Below are 25,249 nucleotides of genomic sequence, written 5' to 3' on the forward strand. Positions count from 1 at the left end.
CAAACTATTTATTGCAGTGAATGTATCTCAGATATACTTTTATTTTTCTAAGTGTTAATTACCTACGAACAACTTGAAAACAGCTACCTACAAACAGTTTATTTTGGCGAAACTTAGATATAGTAAGGCGACATAGAAAATGAAGCAAATGCTCCATATTTTAGAAGTATAAGCAAATGCTCAACTTTATTCATATGGCCCATTGACAAAAACGGAGGATCGGCAACGTTGTTCTCCTATTTTTCTCCACTGCCATTATAACGTGGACCTCACTATAGATAACTTTTTCTTCAAGATTCTTTCGTTTGATTTTCAGAATGGACCAAATCACGAAGTGTATGCAGTGAAGGTGATCGAAAGAGCTAGTCTAGTCAGGCATGACATTGACAACCTGATGAATGAAATTGGAATTTTGAAGAAACTCCATCACCCTAATATAGTTAATATGAAAGACTTCCACTGGGATCCCAAGTAAGTGCTGAAAAACTTAATTATTCTTCTGACTCTATATCAGTTAAGGTATAGTGCTACCGGGTCGCTGCCAACCTATCTCCCCGACAACTAAGGGTACAACCACACTGAAAGCGGAGCGTGTGGTGGCGTTGAGAAGAGGGTACAACCACACTGAAAGCGGAGCGTGGGGTGGCGTTGAGAAGAGGGTACAACCACACTGAAAGCGGAGCGTGGGGTGGCGTTGAGAAGAGGGTACAACCACACTGAAAGCGGAGCGTGGGGTGGCGTTGAGAAGAGGGTACAACCACACTGAAAGCGGAGCGTGGGGTGGCGTTGAGAAGAGGGTACAACCACACTGAAAGCGGAGCGTGGGGTGGCGTTGAGAAGAGGGTACAACCACACTGAAAGCGGAGCGTGGGGTGGCGTTGAGAAGAGGGTACAACCACACTGAAAGCGGAGCGTGGGGTGGCGTTGAGAAGAGGGTACAACCACACTGAAAGCGGAGCGTGGGGTGGCGTTGAGAAGAGGGTACAACCACACTGAAAGCGGAGCGTGGGGTGGCGTTGAGAAGAGGGTACAACCACACTGAAAGCGGAGCGTGGGGTGGCGTTGAGAAGAGGGTACAACCACACTGAAAGCGGAGCGTGGGGTGGCGTTGAGAAGAGGGTACAACCACACTGAAAGCGGAGCGTGGGGTGGCGTTGAGAAGAGGGTACAACCACACTGAAGGCGGAGCGTGGGGTGGCGTTGAGAAGAGGGTACAACCACACTGAAAGCGGAGCGTGGGGTGGCGTTGAGAAGAGGGTACAACCACACTGAAAGCGGAGCGTGGGGTGGCGTTGAGAAGAGGGTACAACCACACTGAAAGCGGAGCGTGGGGTGGCGTTGAGAAGAGGGTACAACCACACTGAAAGCGGAGTGTGGGGTGGCGTTGAGAAGAGGGTACAACCACACTGAAAGCGGAGCGTGGGGTGGCGTGAGAAGAGGGTACAACCACACTGAAAGCGGAGCGTGGGGTGGCGTGAGAAGAGGGTACAACCACACTGAAAGCGGAGCGTGGGGTGGCGTTGAGAAGAGGGTACAACCACACTGAAAGCGGAGCGTGGCGTGGCGTTGGGGAGCGTCGTGAACAATATCATGTTAAGTAATGAGCTAAAACACAAACTGGAAGCGTCTTCTCGCGGAGCGGAGCGTAGCGTCAAACTTTGGAACAAGCTGGTTTGTTTTTTGGAGCGTCTACAAGCAGAGCGTCAAAGCATCAACGTGCGAGTGCCCTACTAATTGACCGAGCGAAGTGAGGTCTAAGATTCAAGTCGACGGTTTGGCATATTTTTCTTAATGTTTGAATGTTTATATGTTGCGCATATACGGCGAAACACGGTAATAGATTTTCATTAAATTTGACAAGTTTCCTTTTTTAATTGCGCGTCGACGTATATACAAGGTTTTTGGAAATTTTTAATTTCAAGGATAATATAAAAGGAAAAAGGAGCCTCCTTCATAAGCCAATATTAGAGTAAAAATCAGACTATAGAATTATTCATCATAAATCAGCTGACAAGAGATGACATAGATGTGTGGAGAAGCCAGTCTATTGCTGTATTTCCATAAGGTCTATAGTTTCAATCAGGTACTTTTGGATGAGAATAGCGTGAGGTCTACTGTTCACAGAACTACTGGTGTACATACTAGTGGTCTACTCTTGTACACAATAATGCACTTGTTCTAATACATTTTCTCACCATCTAGTACCCTAGTATATTATTTAATGTTTGCCTGAATTACCCTGTAATTTGAGAACATCCATCTATTGCACTTTGAAATCAAAAATAAGGCTAATCTAATCCAGTTCAATCATATTTCTATGAAATATGGTTACCTTACTGTTATTACAAGTCTTTCTTCAGCAGATATTGGATTCCTCCAATTAGTGACTTGTTTTTACTTTCCTTGCCCTATTACCATAGGTAAGGAAAGTATTGCTTTCCGAAAAAAATTAAGGTACCCCAATTTCTAAATTTCTATACGTTTCAAGGTCCCCTGAGTCCAAAAAAGTGGTTTGTGTATATGAGTGTATGTGCGTCTGTGTACACGATACCTCATCTCCCAATTAACGGAATGACTTGAAATTTGGAACTTAAGGTCCTTACAATATATCTATACGACACGAACAATTTCGATCAATGCAATTCAAGATGGCGGCTAAAATTGAGAAAATGTTGTCAAAACAGGGTTTTTGCGATTTTCCCGAAAACGGCTCCAACGATTTTGATTAAATTTATACCTAAAATAGTCATTGATTAGCTCTATCAACTGCCACATGTCCCATATCTGTAAAAATTTCAGGAGCTCCGCCCCATCTATGCAAAGTTTGATTTTAGAATCTCAATTATCAGGCTTCTGATACAATTTTAACAAAAAACTCGAGTGGAAAAGATTGAGAACGAAAATCTCTACAATTAATGTACAGTAACATCTTCACCTAAAATTGAAAATAAGCTTGAAATTCGAGAAAATGTGATTATCCAATTGCAAACTGTTGGCAACTGTTGATTCTATTGAATGATTCACTATGAAGAGATAGCAGACCTCGTATATCTCCAGCGTTATTGTCCTGTCACCAGCTGGCTCAGATCTTTGTTTATAAGTAGACTTGAGATGCGCGTGATCACTAGCGTCAGGTGATCAATTCTCATAACGGCAAGGAAAGTTGTGTGAGTGCGCCACACTAGATTTTTTCAAATGAGGCTTCACTTTTGTCAAAATATAATCAAAGGTTGAAGTTGACATTCGCATGTACTCAAAAAATCGGGACTGATGCTCTCTTAACACATTAAACATATGGTGATATTCAACAAATAGTAGACAATAGATAAACACACTTTTTCTATGTATTTTAACACGACATGCAGTCAATTATTAAGTAAATATTAAAAACTTTTACTTACTGACTGGAGTACTTTCAATTGCTTGGCAATCATTTTCAACAGTGTAGACCGGAAATGTTTTGATGGTTAGGAAGATTTGTGGTGTTTATTATGTGATCAAAAAGTTTGTTGGATTTGAAATTCAGCTGTTCATTTAGTATGTTGTTATTGTCTAGGATAGTGGCTTTGTAAATTTCAAACTGTTCTGTTGTATTTAATTCATGTCCATTTCTTTTTACTTTCAATATTGTAAGTTTGGTATCTATGTTTGTGTAGGTGTGCCCGGTTTCATTTAAATGTGTTGCAAAAGCTGATTCTGTTTTGGTTTTAACATATCAACGCACTTAAAACCAAAACAGAATCAGCTTTTGCAACACATTTAAATGAAACCGGGCACACCTACACAAACATAGATACCAACCTTACAATATTGAAAGTAAAAAGAAATGGACATGAATTAAATACAACAGAACAGTTTGAAATTTACAAAGCCACTATCCTAGACAATAACAACATACTAAATGAACAGCTGAATTTCAAATCCAACAAACTTTTTGATCACATAATAAACACCACAAATCTTCCTAACCATCAAAACATTTCCGGTCTACACTGTTGAAAATGATTGCCAAGCAATTGAAAGTACTCCAGTCAGTAAGTAAAAGTTTTTAATATTTACTTAATAATTGACTGCATGTCGTGTTAAAATACATAGAAAAAGTGTGTTTATACAAAGCAGCTCGGAATGGATCAAGAAATCATCACAATAGATAAATTAATAAAACAAAATAAAATCCTATAGCACCCTTTATTTTTTAAAAAACTTTAAAATAGTTGAACAACCAGTTGAACTTCATTAACTCTCTCTGTCCTAGCAGGCTTAGCTAATATTCAATACTTCAAGTATTATTCTCACAAAGTAATGTCCGTGCAAACTAGACAACGCCATTTTCTAGGCCCTTGACGCTTGACGCTCAGACGCTTCCTGTGTGTGTATCATGAACGCTCTGACCACGCCACGCCATGCTCCGCTTTCGGTGTGTTTGTACCCTAAGCTCCTCGAAATTTTGATCACATGCGTCAGTAAATTCCCTGGCAAAATATACCATTGCCGTCAAATAGTCTAGACTTTTCATTATTTTATGGACAGAAATTGTTTAAATCTTCTGCATAGTTCCTTGTAATATTTTTTTGTCATACTTACTCAATTGCAGCTGTTTTCCATGCATCAAATGAAGCCGGTAAACAGCTGTTTGCAGAACAAAAAAAACATGTGATTTTCATTACAGCATACTATACTGTAAAGAGATAATATAATTATGTTCTCTTTACAGTCGAGTATGTTGGGACTCTAATCAGTCCTAATAACATCTGAGTAATTAATATACCAACTCAAATAATTAAAGAACTCATTTAAGGAGTTTCAAGTTATAAGAACTCATCTGAAATCTTATAATTTTAGGCCTTTATTATTTTATTTGAGCTCGAAGGGTCTGTCTGTTATGAACTAGGCGCTACGGGCTAGGTCATGTTTATAGAATGCAGTAGCTCGAGCAGCAGCAGGTAATTGTTTATGTTTCTCAGATAAGTATGACAAAAAAATATTGTACGTAACTTGTATGGTAACGTATTTGCCACATTCGTATGATAATTCTGCCCTCAACTACGTTTCGGGCAGAAACAATCATACTTATGCGGTAAATTATCGTTACCGGACTTGTTACGTAAAGTACTATTTTAGGTTCGGAGTAAGTTGTTTTTCCAGGGTTTTCAGAAACAACTGAATTTGAAAGTGTAAACGTGAGGTAATGGCGGTGATAAATCGGAGGGTTACTTTTCTCCAGTTCTTCATTGAGTTTTCTATGTTTATTTCTTCATTTCTCAGGACAAGTCATACTCGAGAGAGTTTGTTATGAATGTTTTATAAGTTTACCACGTCATACCTATCTCAAATTTTAAAGGCCTGAACTGAATACAATAATTGTCATAGTATCTTAACAAAGTCTCTACAGAGAAATATTTATTCATTCCAATACAAACAAAATTTTCCATCCTACACTACATAATTCGAATCACCCGGTGATTGAATCGAGCCTGAAAGTCTCTTCATGACTTTTTGATGGAAAGAAGCATGCCCATATGAAAAATGCAGGTGAGCGAAGCGAGCCTGCCGGCTAATCTCAAATAGTTTCCATCGATAAAACCTATAATATTGTACATTATAATTTTTCAATTCACTTCAATTTTTTATATTTTTGCTGCTGGATCCTCCTTGATCCGCCACTACCTGTAATTCCATGACCTCTGAACCCCGGCATTGTCAATGAGACTCGCTTCGCTCGCCTGCAAATCCCATTAAAATGGATCTCTCTCGTACATCATATCACTCAAAAGGGTATTTTGAACTTGATTCACTCGCTTGTTGTTTTCAAATGTAGTTCTTGGATAAGAACATAAAAATATGAACCAATATCTAAGCTGAACCTCATTAAGAAGTTTGAACTATTGGTTCTTTGAAAAATGTGATATAACTCATCAAAAAGCAATGAATGACTGGGAAAACAAGACGTGATTTGAGAAAATCCATACAGTTATTATTATTATATTGTCATTTGTTACGTGAAGCCACAAATCTGAGCAGAGCTCAAGTGGCATGTAACATGTCATGAACATTTTTCTATGCAAAGTGTATGCATCTGTATAAACTCAAAAGTATGAAGGCACCACAACATTCCTCCATTGTATAGGGACACGCTTCCACAAGTACATTAGTAATTGAAGACAAGAAAAGCCTATGACTATCACATGACCGTATTCTTTCAGGTAGACAATTGAAGAGCTTGAGTCCCGAATAATATGGTCCTTTTTCCAAAATTGTCAGTCTGTGAGCGGGGTACTGATATACAGCTGAACTCTTTGCTCTTGTGCTATAGCCATGGCAAACTACATTTCCTTCAAATCTCTCTGAATTTCTGAAGACAAAATTTACAGTCTCAAGGAAGTGCAATGCTGGGACCGTGAGAAACCTGTATTTTCTAAAAATGGGCCTACATGAATTGGATGGCCGCAAGCCCTCCAAAACACGAACAGCTTTCTTTTGCATCTTAAATATTTTATATAAATTATTTTTACTATTCCCCCAAAAGAAGATGCTGTAGCGATTAGGGCTAAAAAATATCCATGATACACCTTCTGAGCTGTCTTTATAGTGGATGCAGTCCTCACAGTTCTCAGTGCAAAAAGTGCATGATAGAGCTGTTTTATAAGTTTTTCCAAGTGTTTATCCCATTTCATATTTTTTTGCAATTCCACTCCAAGAAAACTAGTCACTTCAACAGACAAGCACTCCCTCCCATTTGAAGCATTCAGGTTTGAAGGTTCAGCATGATGTCCCGTCACGGCAAACCTGATATAGTTGGATTTAGTCATATTCAACTTCAATGCATTATGACCAAACCAATTGTTGAGTTGATTCATAGCCGCTGCAGCCCTAATCATAATTTCGCTATCATCCTTACCAGTAACCAGAACCGTTGTATCGTCAGCATATAAAATGAGCTTGCCATCTACATTATTTGGCAGGTCGTTTATAAATAAATTGAAAAGAGTCGGTCCAAGCACAGAGCCCTGTGGCACACCTTGCTTTACTCTTTCCCATGCTGAAAATACCAGTGAATTCCCATTACTCAATTTAACTGACTGATATCTATTTTCCAAATAGGACACGAAAAAATTCCCTGCACTACCAACAAATCCATAAAATCCAAGCTTATTCAACAACAGCTCATGGACTACCAAATCAAGCCGGTAAACAGCTGTTTGCAGAACAAAAAACATGTGATTTTCATTACAGCATACTATACTGTAAAGAGATCATATGTTCTCTTTACAGTCGAGTATGTTGGGACTCTAATCAGTCCTAATAACACCTGAGTAATTAATATACCAACTCAAATAATTAAAGAACTCATTTAAGGAGTTTCAAGCTATAAGAACTTATCTGAAATCTTATAATTTAGGCCTTTATTATTTTATTTGAGCTCGAAGGGTCTGTCTGTTATGAACTAGGCGCTACGGGCTAGGAAATGTTTATAGAATGCAGTAGCTCGAGCAGCAGCAGGTAATGGTTTCTGTTTCTCAGATAAGTATGACAAAAAATATTGTACGTAACTTGTACGGTAACGTATTTACCGCATTCGTATGATAATTCTGCACTCAACTACGTTTCGGGCAGAAACAATTATACTTATGTGGTAAATTATCGTTACCGGACTTGTTACGTAAAGTACTATTTTAGGTTCGGAGTAAGTTGTTTTTCCAGGGTTTTCAGAAACAACTGAATTTGAAAGTGTAAACTTGAGGTAATGGCGGTGATACATCGGAGGGTTACTTTTCTCCAGTTCTTCATTGAGTTTTCTATGTCTTCATTTCTCAGGAAAATTCATACTCGAGAGAGTTTGTTATGAATGTTTTGTAAGTTCACCACGTCATTCCTATCTCTAATTTTAAAGACCTGAACTGAATACAATAATTATCATAGTATCCTAACAAAGTCTCTTCAGAGAAATATTTATTCATTCCAATACAAACAAAATTTTCCATCCTACACTACATAATTCAAATCACCCGGTGATTGAATCGAGCCTGAAAGTCTCTTTTGACTTTTTGATGGAAAGAATCATGCCCATATGAAAAATTCAGACCAGCGAAGCGAGCCTGCCGGCTAGTTTCGAATTGTTTCCATCAATAAAACCTATAATATTGTACTTTAGAATTTTTCAATTATCATCAATTTTTTATATTTTTGCTGCTGGATCCTCCTTGATCCGCCACTGCCTGTAATTCCATGACCTCTGAACCCCGGCAGTGTCAATGAGACTCGCTTCGCTCGCCTGCAAATCCCATTAAAACGGATCTCTCTTGTACATCATATCACTCAAAATGGTATTTTGAACTTGCTTCACTCGCTTGTTGTTTTCAAATGTAGCTCTTGGATAAGAACATAAAAATATGAACCAATACCTAAGCTGAACCTCATTAAGAAGTTTTAACTATTGGTTCTTGAAAAATGTGATATAACTCATCAAAATTTTTATAAAATTTTAGACCAAAATAAACATGAAAACTATCAATTTTGAATTTAGATGGCTTGAATTAATAAAATGATTATAAGTATTCCAATAATAAGGTAGTCCTTGTGCTATCTTTCTTCCAATTTAAAGGTGACAAAGTCCAAGATAAGGTTAGAATTTTACGTATACAATTTTTATAAAATTTTAGACCAAAATGAACATGAAAACTATCAATTTTGAATTTAGATGGCTTGAATTAATAAATTGATAAGAAATATTCCACTCAATTACCACTTGTAACGAATAATATTGAGTTATTTAAGAAAATTTGGAACCATTGAAGAAACACAAACTTGTAAACACTAAAGCTCAGCTTTATACTGGTTAAGAGGGGACCGTTGACAACAACCAGGCTCCTTGCACGCTGGCGTCAACTAGTCCCCCCGACAACCAATCCCCTACTGGTTAGGAGGCTCCCAAGATCTTCGTCAGCTAAGCTCCTTTCTTAAGCTGCGTACCGTACACATATTTGCGCTTCCAACCCGCACCGAGCACGCTCCTCCCTCGTACCGCCCTCGTACCGTCCTCGTACCACCATCGAACCACAGTCGCTCCTCCCACGCACCCATCATGAACGTTACGGAAGATGTTAGATCTTCTCGCGTTCCCCGGTCGAACCACTCTTGCTCGCCGGTCGATCATCAATCGCTCTGCTGGAGTGACGTTCGGTTGCGGAGCAGAGCGACAGTCTGTACGCACCTTTAGGAGCTCAGTTGACGCACTACCTCTGTAAACAAAGTCATAGTGCATTCGTGTGACGTCAGCACAGGTAGGCCTTCTTCACCAATAAAAACACAAGCTGAAATCAACGAATTTCCATTGGTGTAATGTTCCTCCCCTTACGCACTGCAAACCGCTATTTGTTAGATTGAGAATTATGTGTTTGCCGTGTATTTTTATTTTTCAATGTTTATTATATGTAAAGACTAACTTGCTCTCATTCTCTAGTCATTTTGATGTTCATTCGCACAACACAAGAAATAGGTTGAACCTTAGAAACGAATATTGTCGGTATAAATCTAGTCATATTAGTTTTAGGGCTTGTGCAATTAGGATTTATAATCAGTTACCGTTACATAATAAGAGGCTTACTAGGAATATAAACTTAAAAAAATCTGGTGTGGCACACTCACACAACTTTCCTTGCCGTTATGAAAATTGATCACCTGACGCTAGTGTTCACGCGCATCTCAAGTCTACTTATAAACAAATATCTGAGCCAGCTGGTGACAGAACAATAATGCTGGAGACTTACGAGGTCTGCTATATCTTCATAGTGAATTATTTAATAGAATCAACAGTTGCCAACAGTTTGCAATTGGATAATAACATTTTCTCGAATTTCGAGCTTATTTTAAATTTTAGGTGGAAATGTTACTGAACATTATTTGTAGAGATTTTTATGCTCAATCTTTTCAACTCGAAATTTTTTGTTTAAATCGTATCTGGAGCCTGATAATTTGGAATCCAAAATCACACTTTGCATTGATGGGGCGGAGCTCCTGAAATTTTTACAGATATGGGACTTGTGGCGGTTGATAGAGCTTATCAATGACTATTTTAGGTATAAATTTGATCAAAATCGTTGGAGCCGTTTTCGAGAAAATCGCGAAAACCCTGTTTTTGACAACATTTTCGCCATTTTAGCCGCCCTCTTGAATTGGATTTGTTCGAAATCGTTCGTGTCGGATCCTTATAGGGGAAGGACCTTAAGTTCCAAATTTCAATAAATTCATTCCGTTAATTGGGAGATGAGATATCGTGTACACAGAAGCGAATACACTCATACACACACACACACACACACACACACACCCAAAAATCATGTTTTTGGACTCAAGGGACCTTGAAACGTATAGAAAACATGAAATTAGGGTACCTTAAATTTTTACTTTCCTTGCCCTACTACCAAAGGTAAGGAAAGTATTGCTTTCCAATAAAAATTAAGGTACCCCAATTTCAAGTTTTCTATACGTTTCAAGGTCCCCTGAGCCCAAAAACATGATTTTTGGGTATTGGTCTGTGTGTGTGTGTATGTGTGTGTGTGTGTGTGTGTGTGTGTGTGTGTGTGTGTGTGTGTCTATATATATATATATATAATATATATATATATATATATGTGTGTGTGTGTATGTCTGTAAACACGATAACTCCATTCCTAATTAACCGATTAAGACCAATACCCAAAAACCACTTTTTTGGACTCAGGGGACCTTGAAACGTATAGTAATATAGAAATTGGGGTACCTTAATTTTTTTCGGAAAGCAATACTTTCCTTACCTATGGTAATAGGGCAAGGAAAGTAATAATGATTTCCCAATAAGAAACTGTTTTTATACCAATGATGAATATTTTGCCTTCAATATGGAGAATTTTTAAGACGTTGATGTGATGATTTCTTGTTGTTTTTATGTGGTACCTATGATTATATATGTAATGATTTATGTAATTTTCCTCATGACGTGGCCTATACAAATTGTAATTTGTCTTTGGCAATAAATGGATTTTGATTTGATTTGTAGAAGCCCTACCTGTGCTGACGTCACAAGAATGCACTACGGCTTTGTTTACGGAGGTAGTGGTTGACGTTGTAAACCAATCCCCTCGAAAGTGGGTTTAAAAGAAGCTCAGCTGTTGTGGAGCTTAGTTGGCGCGTTCCCAAAGTACAACAGACTTTTTTGTGCAACCGGGCTATTGAGTTGATTCTGTGTTTTGTTCGACTGACAATGTTAATATAGTTTATTGGTGACCAATAAATTATCAAGTGCTTTGTTTTTGCAGATATGTGTACATAATAACAGAGTACTGTGAAGGGGGAGATCTGTCAGTTTTCATCAGAAAGCGAGAGCGACTCCCCGAACGCGTTTGTCTCAAGTTTCTGAAGCAGCTGGCAATTGGTCTGCACTATCTCAGAACCAACAACATTTCTCATTACGATCTCAAGCCCAACAACCTCCTCATCAAGATGAAGCCTGTCACTTTGAAAATTGGTGGTGAGCACAATTTCCATCTAAAAATCTGTCAAATTCTTTTGCCACTTTGGCACTCGTTCAGCATAAGATGCATTCCTCCATAGAAGATTCCCATATAGCAGCAGATAAACGGCTTATAACCGCTAATAAAGGCAGAAAACCAAGATAATTTCAAAGCTCTATTCAAAAAATTAATTAACAATCAAGTAAATTACAAAAAGCAAATACAATATTGTTTCCTAATTTCTAATATGTGTTCCCTATATAGTGAGGTCCACGTTATAATGGCAGTGGAGAAAGATAGGAGAACAACGTTGCCGATCCTGTCTTGTCAATGCCTTCTATAGACGGTAGCTGATACAGGTTTATTGATGTAATATTAACGGTTAATTCTCGTTTAAAATAATCAATTATATTTTATTAACAAGAGATTATATTTTTCAATAATTTTACAATGAATTTTCATAATTAAGATGAAATGTGTTGTTAATTAATTATTAATTCTACATTGTTAAAAGACGATCTGGTAACAAAGCGAGAAAGAGATAGCGCTATCCGCACAGTTGAATGATAGACAAGGATAGCAATACCATTGCTAGTCAAACACTGCCATTATAACGTGGACGTCACTATAGGATACCCCGTGTGTGGGCACTTGAATATGAATTGAATAATAATATATAAATTTATAAATATTATATTTATGAGGAACATAATAATATTTGAATATGATCAATCATCCCAAATGAATCTAATCATCATTGGACACATCCTATAATTGAATATGATATAATATTGAAATAAATCAATATGTCTACAATGTGGTCCACGTTATAATGGCAGTGAAGAAGAAGGATAGGAGAACATTAGTGCCGATTCTCTGCTTTGCCACTACCTTCTATAGAAGATACGTGATTCCAGTATATTATGATATGATGTGACAGTTCATTCTTGTTGAACGAGCGTAAGCGAGTTCTCACTTTTGACTTACTGAAGGCCAACGTCGTTGTCCGTCTGTTTGTATGTTTTACAATAACTTTAGAAAGAATTGATCAATCAGCTTCAAATATCGAACACGTATTCCTCGAAACTTTTTCAGGATATAAAAATAACATTGTGCATAAGAGAAAAAATTTGATGTGATTTATCATTTACTCAGCTGAAGAATTCATTGCATGCAATTACTACAGTTTTCCAATTCATTCATAGCATCAGCTGAGGCGATTGGGGAGCTATCACATAGACGCTGACACATGCTTTCAGCTGGTTAATATACAACATAATTCACAACTTTTACATCAACAAACTAATACGGGTTGAGATATCAATGTGCGGTTTTCGCCAACCATTTTCTCTTGGAATTCTGTATCGAAATCATGTGTCATGAATTTGGATTCATATGAGGCACAAAGATGAAGCGGCAGAATGATTTTTGAAGAGTAATTTTCCATTTCAAATTGGATCCCCAATTAAACCTTGAAGAAATGCTCCAATACTTGAGAGCCATAAACACAGAACTGAACTTTATTTGTCTTGGGTACAATAGTTATTTGTATATATAGAGTGAAAAATGCCACTTTTTTCCCTGAAGGGAAAGATTGATGCCTGAGGCGGAGCCGAGGGCAACAATTTCCCCGAGACAGAAAAAGCATTTTTCACTCGTGATATACAAAAAATTTTCCTCCACCTACACTTTTATAAAAACTGCAAATAAAATAATTTTTAAAAACTTATGTGACCAAGTAACAATGTGTTACAACATAACCTAGAAAGTTAACAGCTGGCTTGTAAACACAGTTCCCCGCCCAAGGTCTATAAATACAGGTCATTGCAAAATCGCCATTTTATGGGGTTCTAGTTCACCAATTTTCAAATTAATTTATCATCATAGATTGGACAATATGATGTGTTATTTAGATAAGATAAGATAAGATTATTTATTTCGCATCCAATTTACAACAACAGAACAGCGCACAAAACTAAAAAAAAGATAGAAAATAAGAATAAAAAAACAATACTTAAGACAACTTTTTAACCGAGTAAATATGAAATTTGCTGATAAAACTAATTGTATTAATTCTCATTATAGGATGATGAAATGTAATCTAGCACAGCTACTCTGTTTTACAAAAATACACCATAATTAATGCACGAAATAAAATACTGCATGCAAAGACCTTGCTGACAAGGTCACGTTCGCATTGCAGGAGCATCACTGAACAGAACTATTACTTTCCTTGCCCTATTACCATAGGTAAGGAAAGTATTGCTTTCCAAAAAAAATTAAGGTACCCTAATTTCAAGTTTTCTATACGTTTCAAGGTCCCCTGAGTCCAAAAACATGATTTTTGGGTGTTGGTCTGTGTGTGTGTGTGTGTGTGTGTGTATGTGTGTATGTCTGTGAACACGATAACTCCATTCCTAATTAACCAATCGACTTGAAATTTTAAACTTAAGGTCCTTATACCATAAGGATCCGACAATAAGAAATTCAATAAAATTCAATTCAAGATGGCGGATAATTACTAAAAAACCATGTTTTTTACGTTTTTCTCGAAAACGGCTCTAACGATTTTCTTCAAATTTATACCATGGATAGCTATTTATAAGCCCTATCAACTGACATGAGTCTTATTTCTAGGAAAATTCCAGGAACTCCGTAATATTGTTGAGAAAAATGGCGGATAATGACTAAAAAACCATGTTTTTCACGGTTTTCTCGAAAACGACTCTAACGATTTTCTTCAAATTTATACCATGGATAGCTATTTATAAGCCCTATCAACTGACATGAGTCTCATTCCTGAGAAAATTCCAGGAGCTCCGTAATATTATTGAGAAAAATGGCGGATAATGACTAAAAAACCATGTTTTTCACAATTTTCTCAAAAATTAATTGACCGATTTTTTTCAAATTCATACCCTGTATAGTAATTTATCAGCTCTATCAACTGGCATTAGTCTTTTTCCTGGGAAACTTATGGGGGGTCCACCCCATCCTTGAGAAATGGACTTTGTAACCTCCTTCTCGTGCATGAGGTAGGTAGGTAGAGCAGTTTATAAAAAGAACACAGTCATAGTCGAGATATTTCATCTGTAGAACAGCTGTTTTGACGACTTTTGAAAAAATCATCGAATTTCACAATTTACACAAAGGAAAAAGTACTCTGAAAACAATTATATATACACATATAAAGTAGTCTGATCGTAGTTGCAAATATTTTGCCGCCAATCGTCATTATATTATTATTCCCCTAAATTATTCTCATCTAAGAATGAGGCTTACAGTTCAATGAGCAAGGAAAGTTGTGTGCGTGTACCACACCAGATTTTTTTTGTTATGTTACGAGTGTCATGGCCTGTATTTTATGGACCTTGTTATTTTGTTATATTGTTCAAGGAATATTGCTTGGCTTTGAATAATTGTAAAATAAATTCTTCCCACAGAATAATCTAATATTTAGATTCCAACTAGGAACTGAATATTGTTGATTTTTAGATTGGGAACTTCAAACTTTTTTTGAGGTTCCGTTTGCCTGTTGTCCCAATGTCTTATGAATCATAACAAGTTACAAGAATAAGGTCAATTTTTAATAATAAAAAATTAATTATTGAACCATTTATTACTGAAATTTCATTATTAAAAAATCGAAAACCTAAGTTTACATATTATCTGAACTAGAATATTGTTTTTAAAAAGCATAATGCATGATTTTGTTATGAGCAGATTGGAATATTTCAAATGTACCGCCATAAAGACCGCACATAATGGCCGCTCCATAAGGAACACGATTGTCATGACCTGTATTTTATGGACCTTGTCCATAGCGCTGTGCGCTATCTGTCGACAAAAGTTGTAACAACAATGGCCGACTCAACTACAACTATGATGAAGTTCCTGTTTCAAATTTTGATTAGTTAATGAGGAATATTCGTTGGCTGGTATATTGAATAACATGGAATATAAAAAAGTTATTTATACATTTTTATAGTATACTGATATGAAGTTTGTAATAATTTTAGCATACAAAAATATATTTCATTTATTGATTAAATGTGTGGTTGAGGTATTGAGTTTAGTTGGTTCAATGACTACTCTATATGCTTCCTGATCTTAGCTTAGACCTTCTAACTTATTTCAAATGTAAGTTTTTAAAATAGAGATGCTTCCCATGTTATTTAAATGGAGTTACTTTCACGCTCTAGGGAGTTTTCCTGTTTTTTCCTCCCGAGAGCGAAAAAGTGACACTTCAGTATTATGTTCCAGGGAGTAAAGTAAGCACTTTAGACAGGAGGTGGAGGAAAAAACATATTTAACATGTGCCAAACTAAATTAAGTGAGTCACTACAAACCTTCTTTAGAATTATTCGTTTAAAAGAAATTTTAGCTGTTTCCATAATTTTTACAAACTCTTTATAATTGAAAGTCGCGGTTTTCAAAGATTACCATACAACAGTTCATGAGCGAGTTCTCCAACCCAGGAGATCACTAGTTTACTATTGTTGAGCGAGCGAAGTGAGTTCTAAGATTCAAGTCGACGGTTTTGCATTTCTCTTTATGATAAAATGTTTATATGTTGCGCATTTACAGAGAAACGCAGCAATAGATTTTCATAAAATTTGACAGGTATGTTCCTTTTTGAATTTCGCGTCGACGTATACATACGGTATTTTAAAATTTTGCATTTTAAGGATAATACAAAAGGAAAAGGAGTTTCCTTCGAACACCAATATTACCGTAAAAATCAGACTATAGAATTATTCATCATAAATCAGCATCATGTCTAGTGGACTATAATACTACCCGTTCAAAAACATCGAACATTACGGAAATGTATCTTTCCATCAACGTTACTAGACAGTTGACTACTAACTTTGTCTTTCCATAAGCTGAGACCATGATTCTAGTTTGGAGATATTAACATTTTTCTTTTTTAATATGATGATTAAAATTGCAACAAATATTATTGAAAAGAAATTGATTTCTAAAATCATGAAAAGTGAGAAATGAAGTTTGTAGGAGATCAGATCAGCATTATGGTAGTTTATTTCGTTTATTTCAACACAAAGATTTTTGCCAACACGACAACACAGAATGTTCTATGATGGGTTGATTGTATTGGCGTATCGTCGGCAGCCAGACCTGATAACAGTGCTCACACTCACATTCCGGGACGACACGTCACGTTACGATAGGACAGAAAGTTGTATGTTTATTTAGGATTTTTTCTAGACATTTTAAATTGATAAACTATTTATTAATTTTTGAGAAAACATAACAACAGGTAAATTTAACTTACTGAGCGCGAGGTCTACTGTTCACAGAACTACTAGTAATATTGCTTGTTGCAGACTTTGGCTTCGCCGAGTACATGTCGCCGGGCGTCAAGCAGCTAGTGCTGAAGGGCTCCCCGCTGTACATGGCGCCCGAAATGGTGAGCGGTCGGCCGAGCGACGCCAAGGTCGACCTGTGGTCGGTGGGCGTCATATTCTACGAGTGCCTCTACGGCAGGCCGCCATTTGCCGACTGCTCGTTCGACCAGCTGACAAAACTGTTCAGTGACAACGATGTTGTGGTCAAGGTAGGTCTACAGTAGAAATAGAAATTTATTTATTGACATAAGACATTAAACAAAATGTATGGTCAATCTACTCTCTATTTATTTGTTAGGAAATAGGTGAAGGATCAGGAGAAGAAAGAGGAGTAGAAGGAAAAGAAAAAGAAAAGGTAAGAAATAAGAAGAATGAAGAGGAATAACAAGAAGAAGAAGACAGGAGAAGAAGGAGAACAAGAAGAAGACTGGAGAGGAAGAGGAGAAGAAAACAGAGGAATAACAAGAAGAAGAAGAAAACAGGAGGAGAAGAAGAACAAGGAAAAGTAGAATACAGGAGACGAAGAGGAGAAGAAGAAGGAGAAGAAGACAGAGGAATAGCAAGAAGAAGAAGAAGAAGAGAAGAAGAAGACAGGAGAAAAGAAGAAGAAGAAGAAGAAGAGGAAAATAAGACAGGAGAAGAAGAAGAAAACAGCAGAAGAACAAGAAAAAGGAGAAGACAGGAGAGGAAGAGGAGGAGGAGAAGAAGAAAAAGACAGGTGAAGGAGAAGAAGAAGAAAAAGAAGGAGGAGGAAAAGAAGAAGAAGACAGGTGAAGAAAAAGAAAAAAGGAGCAGAAGAAGAAAGCCAGAAGATGGAGAACAAGAAAAATATCAAGCAAAAGAAGAAGAACAAGAAAAAGAAGAAGAAGACAGGAGGAGGAAAAGAAGGAGAAGACAGGTGAAGGAGAAGGAGAAGATAGGTGAAGAAGAAGAAGAAGAAGACAGGTGAAGAAAAAGAAAACAGGAGCAGAAGAAGAAGAAAAGAGAAGAAGAAGAAGAAGAATACGGGACTAGAAGGAGAAGATGCTGTTCCACTATCTTTCTCCACTGCCATTATAATAGTGAGGGGACCTCACTATAGCTGCTAGACACTAGTGTGTGTGTGTGTGTGTGCGTGTGTGTGTACTAAAAAACCATGTTTTTCACGGTTTTCTCGAAAACGGCTCCAACGATTTTCTTCAAATTTATACCATGGATAGCTATTTATAAGCTCTATCAACTGACATGAGTCTCATTTCTGGGAAAATTGCAGGAGCTCCGTAATATTCTTGTGAAAAATTGCGGATAATCACTAAAAAACCATGTTTTTCACGGTTTTCTCGAAAACGGCTCTAACGATTTTCTTTAAATTTATACCATGGATAGCTATTTATAAGCCCTATCAACTGACATGAGTCTCATTTCTGGGAAAATTGCAGGAGCTCCGTAATATTCTTGAGAAAAATGGCGGATAATTACTAAAAAAACCAAGTTTTCCACGTTTTTCTCAAAATAACTTGACCGATTCTTTTCAACTTCATACTCTGTATAGTTATTTATCAGCTCCGTCAACTGGCATGAGTCTCCTTACTGGGAAACTAATGGGGGGACCACCGCATCCTTGAGAAATGGACTTTGTAACCTTCTTCTCGTGCATGAAATAGGTAGGTAGCGCAGTTCATAAAAAGAACACATAGTCGAGATATTTCATCTGTAGAACAGCTGTTTTGACGACTTTAAAAAAATGACCACTAAAAAAAATCATCGAATTTCACAATTTACACAAAGGAAAAAGTACTCTGAAAACAATTATATATATACACATATACAAAAGTCTGATCGTAGTTTCAAATATGAGCAAGGAAAGTTGTGTGAGTGTTCCACACCAGATTTTTACTATTGTTACTATAGTCTTCATTATGCTATGCTTATGAATTTTATGTTATATTGTAGTTTACTACTGTATTTACTGTTGTGCTGTATAAAGGTGCATTATACATCAATTTTGTAAAGTGTTGAAGAGACTAAATTTGATTTGATTTGAAGTTGTAGACATGTTTATCTAATCTAGGAAATTTGCTTTTATTTTTTAATAAGTATTTGAAAAGTTTTTAGAAGTATTTACTTTTTAAAGTTTCAACGTAGAGTTGTCTAACTGTAAATACATCAAATTCCTGGAAAATTAAATGAGTAGGGTATAACCTCGGTTTATTCAAGATGGTTTTAATAATATTTTTTTGTACAATAAAAAGGTTGTTCAGATGTACATCAAATGCTACACCCCATAGATGACTACCCCATATTGTAAATCCGATTGTACGAAGGCATGATAACTTTTTGCTCCAAAAGTTGAGCAAATATGCTCTAGTTTATTCATACAATTTTGAGTATAAGCTTCTACTTTTGAGCAAATGCTCAAACTATTTTTTTTATGAGCATGAGCAAAATGTTTTGCACACGTTTATTCAAAGAAAATGAAGCATTTTCTACATATTTTAGAAGTATAATTGAATTGTAAATAAGCAAATGCTCAACTTTATTCCTATGGCCCAATGTGTGTGATGACGGCGATTTTGTGTTTTGTGTTGAGATTCCTTCAGACGGCGATGTGTCGACCAAGTCTCGCCATCTGCTGTCGTGTCTGCTACAGACGGATCCTGCGCAGCGCATCGAGTTTGACGTCTTCTTTGCGCATCCGCTGATCGAGGTGGCGCATGCGCCCAGCAAGCACACCTATAGGTTCGGAGTGCACCTTGCCGACAAGGCGGTGCGCCTGGACTATCAGCGCCGCCTCGCCGAGGCGGTCGACTTCTACGTTGACGCCATTTCCTACCTGTTACCGCATGTCAAACGTGAGTCAAAGGTTAGGTTAAGTTTGGCTAAATGCACTAGTGACCCCCTGGGTTGGAGTACTCGCTCATGACCTGTTGTATTATAATCTTTAAAAACAGCAACTTTTAATTATACAGAGCTGGTGAAAATTATGGAAACAAATTAATATTTCTTCCACAAGAATATAATTTTACAGTAGGTTTCGTTGGGGATCCTATTTGAAATGGAAAATTACTCTTCAAAAATTACTCTGTCGCTTCAACATCTTTGACCCTCGTATGTATCCAAATTCATTTTTAAAGGTGGTCATGTGATACATGATTTCAATACAGAGTTCCAAAATAAAATAAATTACAAAACAGAACATTGATGTCTCATCCGTATCAGGTTTTTACTTTCCTTGCCCTATTACCATAGGTCAGGAAAGTATTGATTTCCGAAAAAAATTAAGGTACCCCAATTTCTAAATTTCTATACGTTTCAAGGTCCCCTGAGTCCAAAAAAGTGGTTTTTGGGTATCGGTCTGTATGTGTGTGTGTGTGTGTGTATGAGTGTATGTGCGTCTGTGTACACGATATCTCATCTCCCAATTAACGGAATGACTTGAAATTTGGAACTTAAGGTCCTTACACTATAAGGATCCGACACGAACAATTTCGATCAAATGCAATTTAAGATGGCGGCTAAAATGTCAAAAATGTTGTCAAAAACAGGGGTTTTCGCGATTTTCTCAAAAATGGCTCCAACGATTTTGATCAAATTTATACCTCAAATAGTCATTGATAAGCTATATCAAGTGCCACAAGTCCCATATCTGTAAAAATTTCAGGAGCTCCGCCCCATCTATGCAAAGTTTGATTTTAGATTTCCAATTATCAGGTCTCAGATATAATTTAAACAAAAAATTTCAAGTGGAAAAGATTGAGCATAAAAATCTCTACTATTAATGTTCAGTAAAATTTTCACCTAAAATTCAAAATAAGCTTGAAATTTGAGAAAATGTGATTATTCAATTGCAAACTGTTGGTAACTGTTGATTCTATCAAATCATTCACTATGAAGAGATAGCAGATCTCGTGTGTATCCAGCGTTATTGTCCTGTCCTGGCTCAGATCTTTGAATAATAGACTTGAGATGCTCGTGAACACTAGCGTCAGGTGATCAATTTTCATAACGGCAAGGAAAGTTGTGTGAGTGCGCCACACCAGATTTTAGATCTAAAAGGTGTAAATCATGTTGAGTAATGACCAGCTGAAATCATGTTCCAGCATGAAAGACTGTCTGCGTGATAGTTCCCGAATAGCCTCAGCTGATGTCATGTATGAATGGAAAAACTGTAGTAATTGTATTCAATGAATTCTTCAGTTGACTGAATGATAAATCACAACAATTTTTTTTACTCATGCACTAACTTTCAATGCTATTCTCGTATCCTGAAGAAGGACGAAGGAGTGAGTCAATTTTGTTGTCCAACGAACTTGTCCTGTAGAAAGGTTCGAAGAAAGCATGCTCAAAATCTGAAGCTGATTGATCAATTCTTTCTAAAGTTATTGTAGAACATACAAACAACAGACAACGACTTAGGCCTCCAGTAAGATAAAAGTGAGAACTCACTAACGCTTCTAACCTAATTAAGTTAGGTTAGGCTAGGCTAGTGAGTGAATAAATAAGGTCAATTAGCCCTTATCAGCTTAAAAAGCAAAATTTTGGGAGGGAAATATACAGGGTGGGTGAAAAGTCTGAGAACGGCTTAATATGTCATACACAAAGGCTATTTGACGGTGGGTGTGATTGGGGATCCCTCTCAAATTGAAAATACTACTTTACTATGACTTCAAAAATCTGGTCCGCCATCTTGGATCCGCCAAATTGAATGCAACTTAAATTTTTTAAATAGGAAGGTGGTCATGCGATACATGATTTCGATACGAAATTTTAAGAAAAAAGAATGGTGAAAACCGCATATCTATATCTCAAACCGTTTACAAGATATTCACATTATTAATCAATACTATTCAAAGCAGAAAGGAGAGAAAAAAGTCCGAGAACGGCATCATATCTCATACACAAAGTTAAATTGATGGTGGATGTGATCGGGGAGCCTACTAAAATTGAAAATACTAATTTACTATGACTTTGAAAATATGGTCCACCATCTTGGATCCGCCATATTGAATGCAACTTTTTTTTTTTAATAAGAAGGTGGTCATGCCATACATGTTTTTGATACGAAATTTCAAGAATCGATGAATGGTGAAAACCGCATATCGATATCTCAAACCGTTCAGAAGATATTCACATTATTAATCAATATCATGCATATCAGAAATGAATACATAAGTGGTATAGATTAATAATGGGAATATCTTCTGAACGGTTTGAGATATAGATATGCGGTTTTCACCATTCTTTTTTCTTGAAATCATGTATCGCATGACCACCTTCCTATTTAAAAAATTGAAGTTGCATTCAATTTGGCGGATCCAAGATGGCGGACCAGATTTTTGAAGTCATAGTAAAGTAGTATTTTCAATTTGAGAGGGATCCCCAATCACACCCACATTGGAATCACAATCTTTTATGAGATACTAAGCCGTTCTCATACTTTTTTCTCTCCTCTCTGCTTTGAATAGTATTGATTAATAATGTTAATATCTTCTGAACGGTTTGAGATATCGCTGTGCGGTTTTCACCATTAATTTTTTCTTGAAATTTCCTTTCGAAATCATGTATTGCATGACCACTTTCCTATTTAAAAAAATAAAGTTGCATTCAATATGGCAGATCCAAGATGGCGGACCAGATTTTTGAAGTCATAGTGAAGTAGTATTTTCAATTTGTGTAGGATCCCCAATCACACCCACCATCAAATTACATTTGTGTATGAGATATTAAGCCGTTCTCTGACTTTTCACCCACCTTGTAGAATAATAGCATAATGGTGATCATGGTGACACGGGAAGTAAGTAAGTAAGCTGGTACAACATAATTTATATCAACAAACTGAAACGATTTGAGATATCAATGTGCTGTTTTCGCCATTAATTTTCTCTTGGAAGAACTCTGTATCGAAATCATTCAACACATGACCACCTTCTTATTTTTAAAACAATGAATTTGGATTCATATAAGGAATAAAGATGTTGAAGCGACAGAGTAATTTTCCATTTCAAATGGGATCCTCAATGAGACCTACTGTCAAATTGTTCTTGTAAAATGAATATTTAGCTGTTTCCATAATTTTTACCAACTCTGTATAATTAAAAGTAGCGGGTTTCAAAGATTGAAATACAGCAAGGAATTATATTGAACAATTATATTAGTGTAGTATATTGGATTACACTTTGACCAGTCATTCACTACGGGAGCTTTGCTCCCTTGATGCAGTTTCATGTGACAAACAAGTAAAGTAACAAACAGTTCTTGAGTGAACTCTCCAACCCAGGGTGTGACCCCCTCAATAACTATTCCATATTTATTCGATGATTTTCTTTTTCAGTGGAAGTAGATACAGATAAGGAGGCTGCAATGGTAAACGTTTGTTCACCTACATATATGTATGTGTTTATTGCATTATTTGGCAAATTTGCAGGTTTTTTGTAATCGTCTAATTGGTTTATCAATTCATTTATTGAAAATTGATTTTCTTTGTCAGTTGAATTTTCCTTACACGCAGATAAGGAGACCACACTTCTTGTGTTTACCTATATACAGAGAGAGTCTATATGGGAACCTTATGTATGGTTCTGTATATGTATGGGAACCTTTCAATAAGTTGGAGACTGTTTTATATATATAATACTGTAACTTTCAGGATAAGTTATTGATAGAATACTCTACCTTTTGATGTACAACTGAATTTCAACCCCTCTTGAAGCGGTAAATTAGGGGTTGTAAATCAAATATTTTAAATGTAAATACCCATTGTGTGGTACATCATTATAAAGACCTTCTTAAAACAAGAAATATAACATTAATTAAAATGCTCTATGATACTTGTATTCAAAATGGCGGCTGATTGAAGTTTTCCTTTTTAAGGAAATGAGGAGTTGTAACTCAAATATTTTAAATGTTAACTCCAATTGTGTGGTACATCATTTTAAGGCCTTTTTAGAACAAGAAAGATGACATCAATAAAAATGTTCTATGATACTTGTACCCTATCCAAAATGGCGGCTGACTGAAGTTTTAGTTTTTAAAGAAATAATTTATAAAATTCAATCAGCCGCTATTTTGGGTGAAAGTATCATAAAACATTTTTATTTATGTCATCTTCCTATTTTTGAAAAGGCCTTTTAAATTATGTACCACACATTGGCCCATATGAATAAAGTTGAGCATTTGCTCATGCTTCTAAAATATGGAGCATTTGCTTCATTTTCTATGAATAAACGTGAGCAAAACCTTTTGCTCATGCTCATCAAAAAAAAATAGTTTGAGCATTTGCTCAAAAGTAAAAGCTTTTGCTCAAAATTGTATGAATAAACTAGAGCATTTGCTCAACTTTTGAAGCAAATGCTTCAAAAAAGGTGAGTCTAGTCTAGAGCAGCTTATCACCTTTTGCTCATAGTAAAATGGCTCAACTAATTCGTATGAGGAAGAGGAAACTATACCAGATACTATCACAACCAATAGTGTAGAACTATAAAACTCTTTTTAGATTCAACCATGATATAATATATCACCATTATTCCTACAAAAGAATAAAAACAAAAGCTACCTGTTATAAAGATAGCCATCACAAAATAGAAAATAGGCATTTAAAAATATGAGAGTGTAGACGATTTTAAGAAGGCTATTGATATTATAAGAATATGCTGAAGATTATTATAGAGATGACATTTTTTCACGCTATTATTTCAAAATTCTAAACTCAACTAACCTAAAACTGTATTCATAAAAAATAGAAAACAGAGCAGACGACGCAAACACAAGCGGTGCCCCCTGTTTGCATATTTAGCGCTTCCGTGAGCTATAAATACAAATTAAGGCTACAAAAGCGAATCAGCTGATGAAAAATCTTTAAAATACGTGAGCATTTGCTCCAGAGTTCAGGAGCATAAGGTAAGAGTATAAGGTAAAGCTTATTCATATAAAAATGAGCAAATGCTTTTGCTTCTACCTTTTGCTCATGAGCAAAACCTTATGCTCAATGCTTTTGCTCATGTGCATTTGCTCTGGTTTTATTCATATGGGCCAGTGGGTGTTTACATTTACACTATTTGAGTTACAACCCCTAAGTCACCCCCTTATGAGGGGTTGAAATTCAGTTGTACGTCAAAAGGTAGAGTATTGGACCAATAACTCATCCTGGAAGTTACAGTATTATATCTACAACAGTCTTCAATTTATTGAAGGGTTCCCATGCATATGTCTCACTCTGTATATGAAGTATGGGGAGAAGTTATGTATTTTCAACGACATTACAAAGGTATTTGACATACTGTCACATGCAAACATCTTGGAGAATCTGGCAAAAATGGATATAAGCACATTATATGTACTCTTTATATGTATGTGTTTGTTGTATTATTTGGCAAATTCGCAGGTTCAATCAAATCTTTCTATTGATTCATTTAT

The 25,249-nt window shown here is 36.3% G+C and overlaps 2 protein-coding genes across 2 annotated transcripts in view; one reads left to right on the forward strand and one right to left on the reverse strand.

The window, feature by feature from the left end:
- The window catches only part of LOC120352904 (transcription initiation factor TFIID subunit 10-like), a 207,195-nt gene that overhangs the window by 138,025 nt on the left and 43,921 nt on the right, over positions 1–25,249 (reverse strand). The gene's annotated exons all lie outside the window — the stretch shown is intronic.
- The window catches only part of LOC111044983 (serine/threonine-protein kinase ULK3), a gene marked incomplete at its 3' end in the record, with an annotated part of 39,902 nt that overhangs the window by 4,615 nt on the left and 10,038 nt on the right, over positions 1–25,249 (forward strand). Inside the window, 4 exon segments of the mRNA XM_039435218.1 lie at positions 317–471; positions 11,295–11,506; positions 16,838–17,067; positions 19,428–19,689. Of these exon segments, the coding sequence (XP_039291152.1) occupies positions 317–471; positions 11,295–11,506; positions 16,838–17,067; positions 19,428–19,689 (859 nt within the window).

This window comes from Nilaparvata lugens, chromosome 9 (genome assembly GCF_014356525.2).
Source record: "Nilaparvata lugens isolate BPH chromosome 9, ASM1435652v1, whole genome shotgun sequence".
Taxonomy (NCBI): Eukaryota; Metazoa; Arthropoda; class Insecta; order Hemiptera; family Delphacidae; genus Nilaparvata; species Nilaparvata lugens.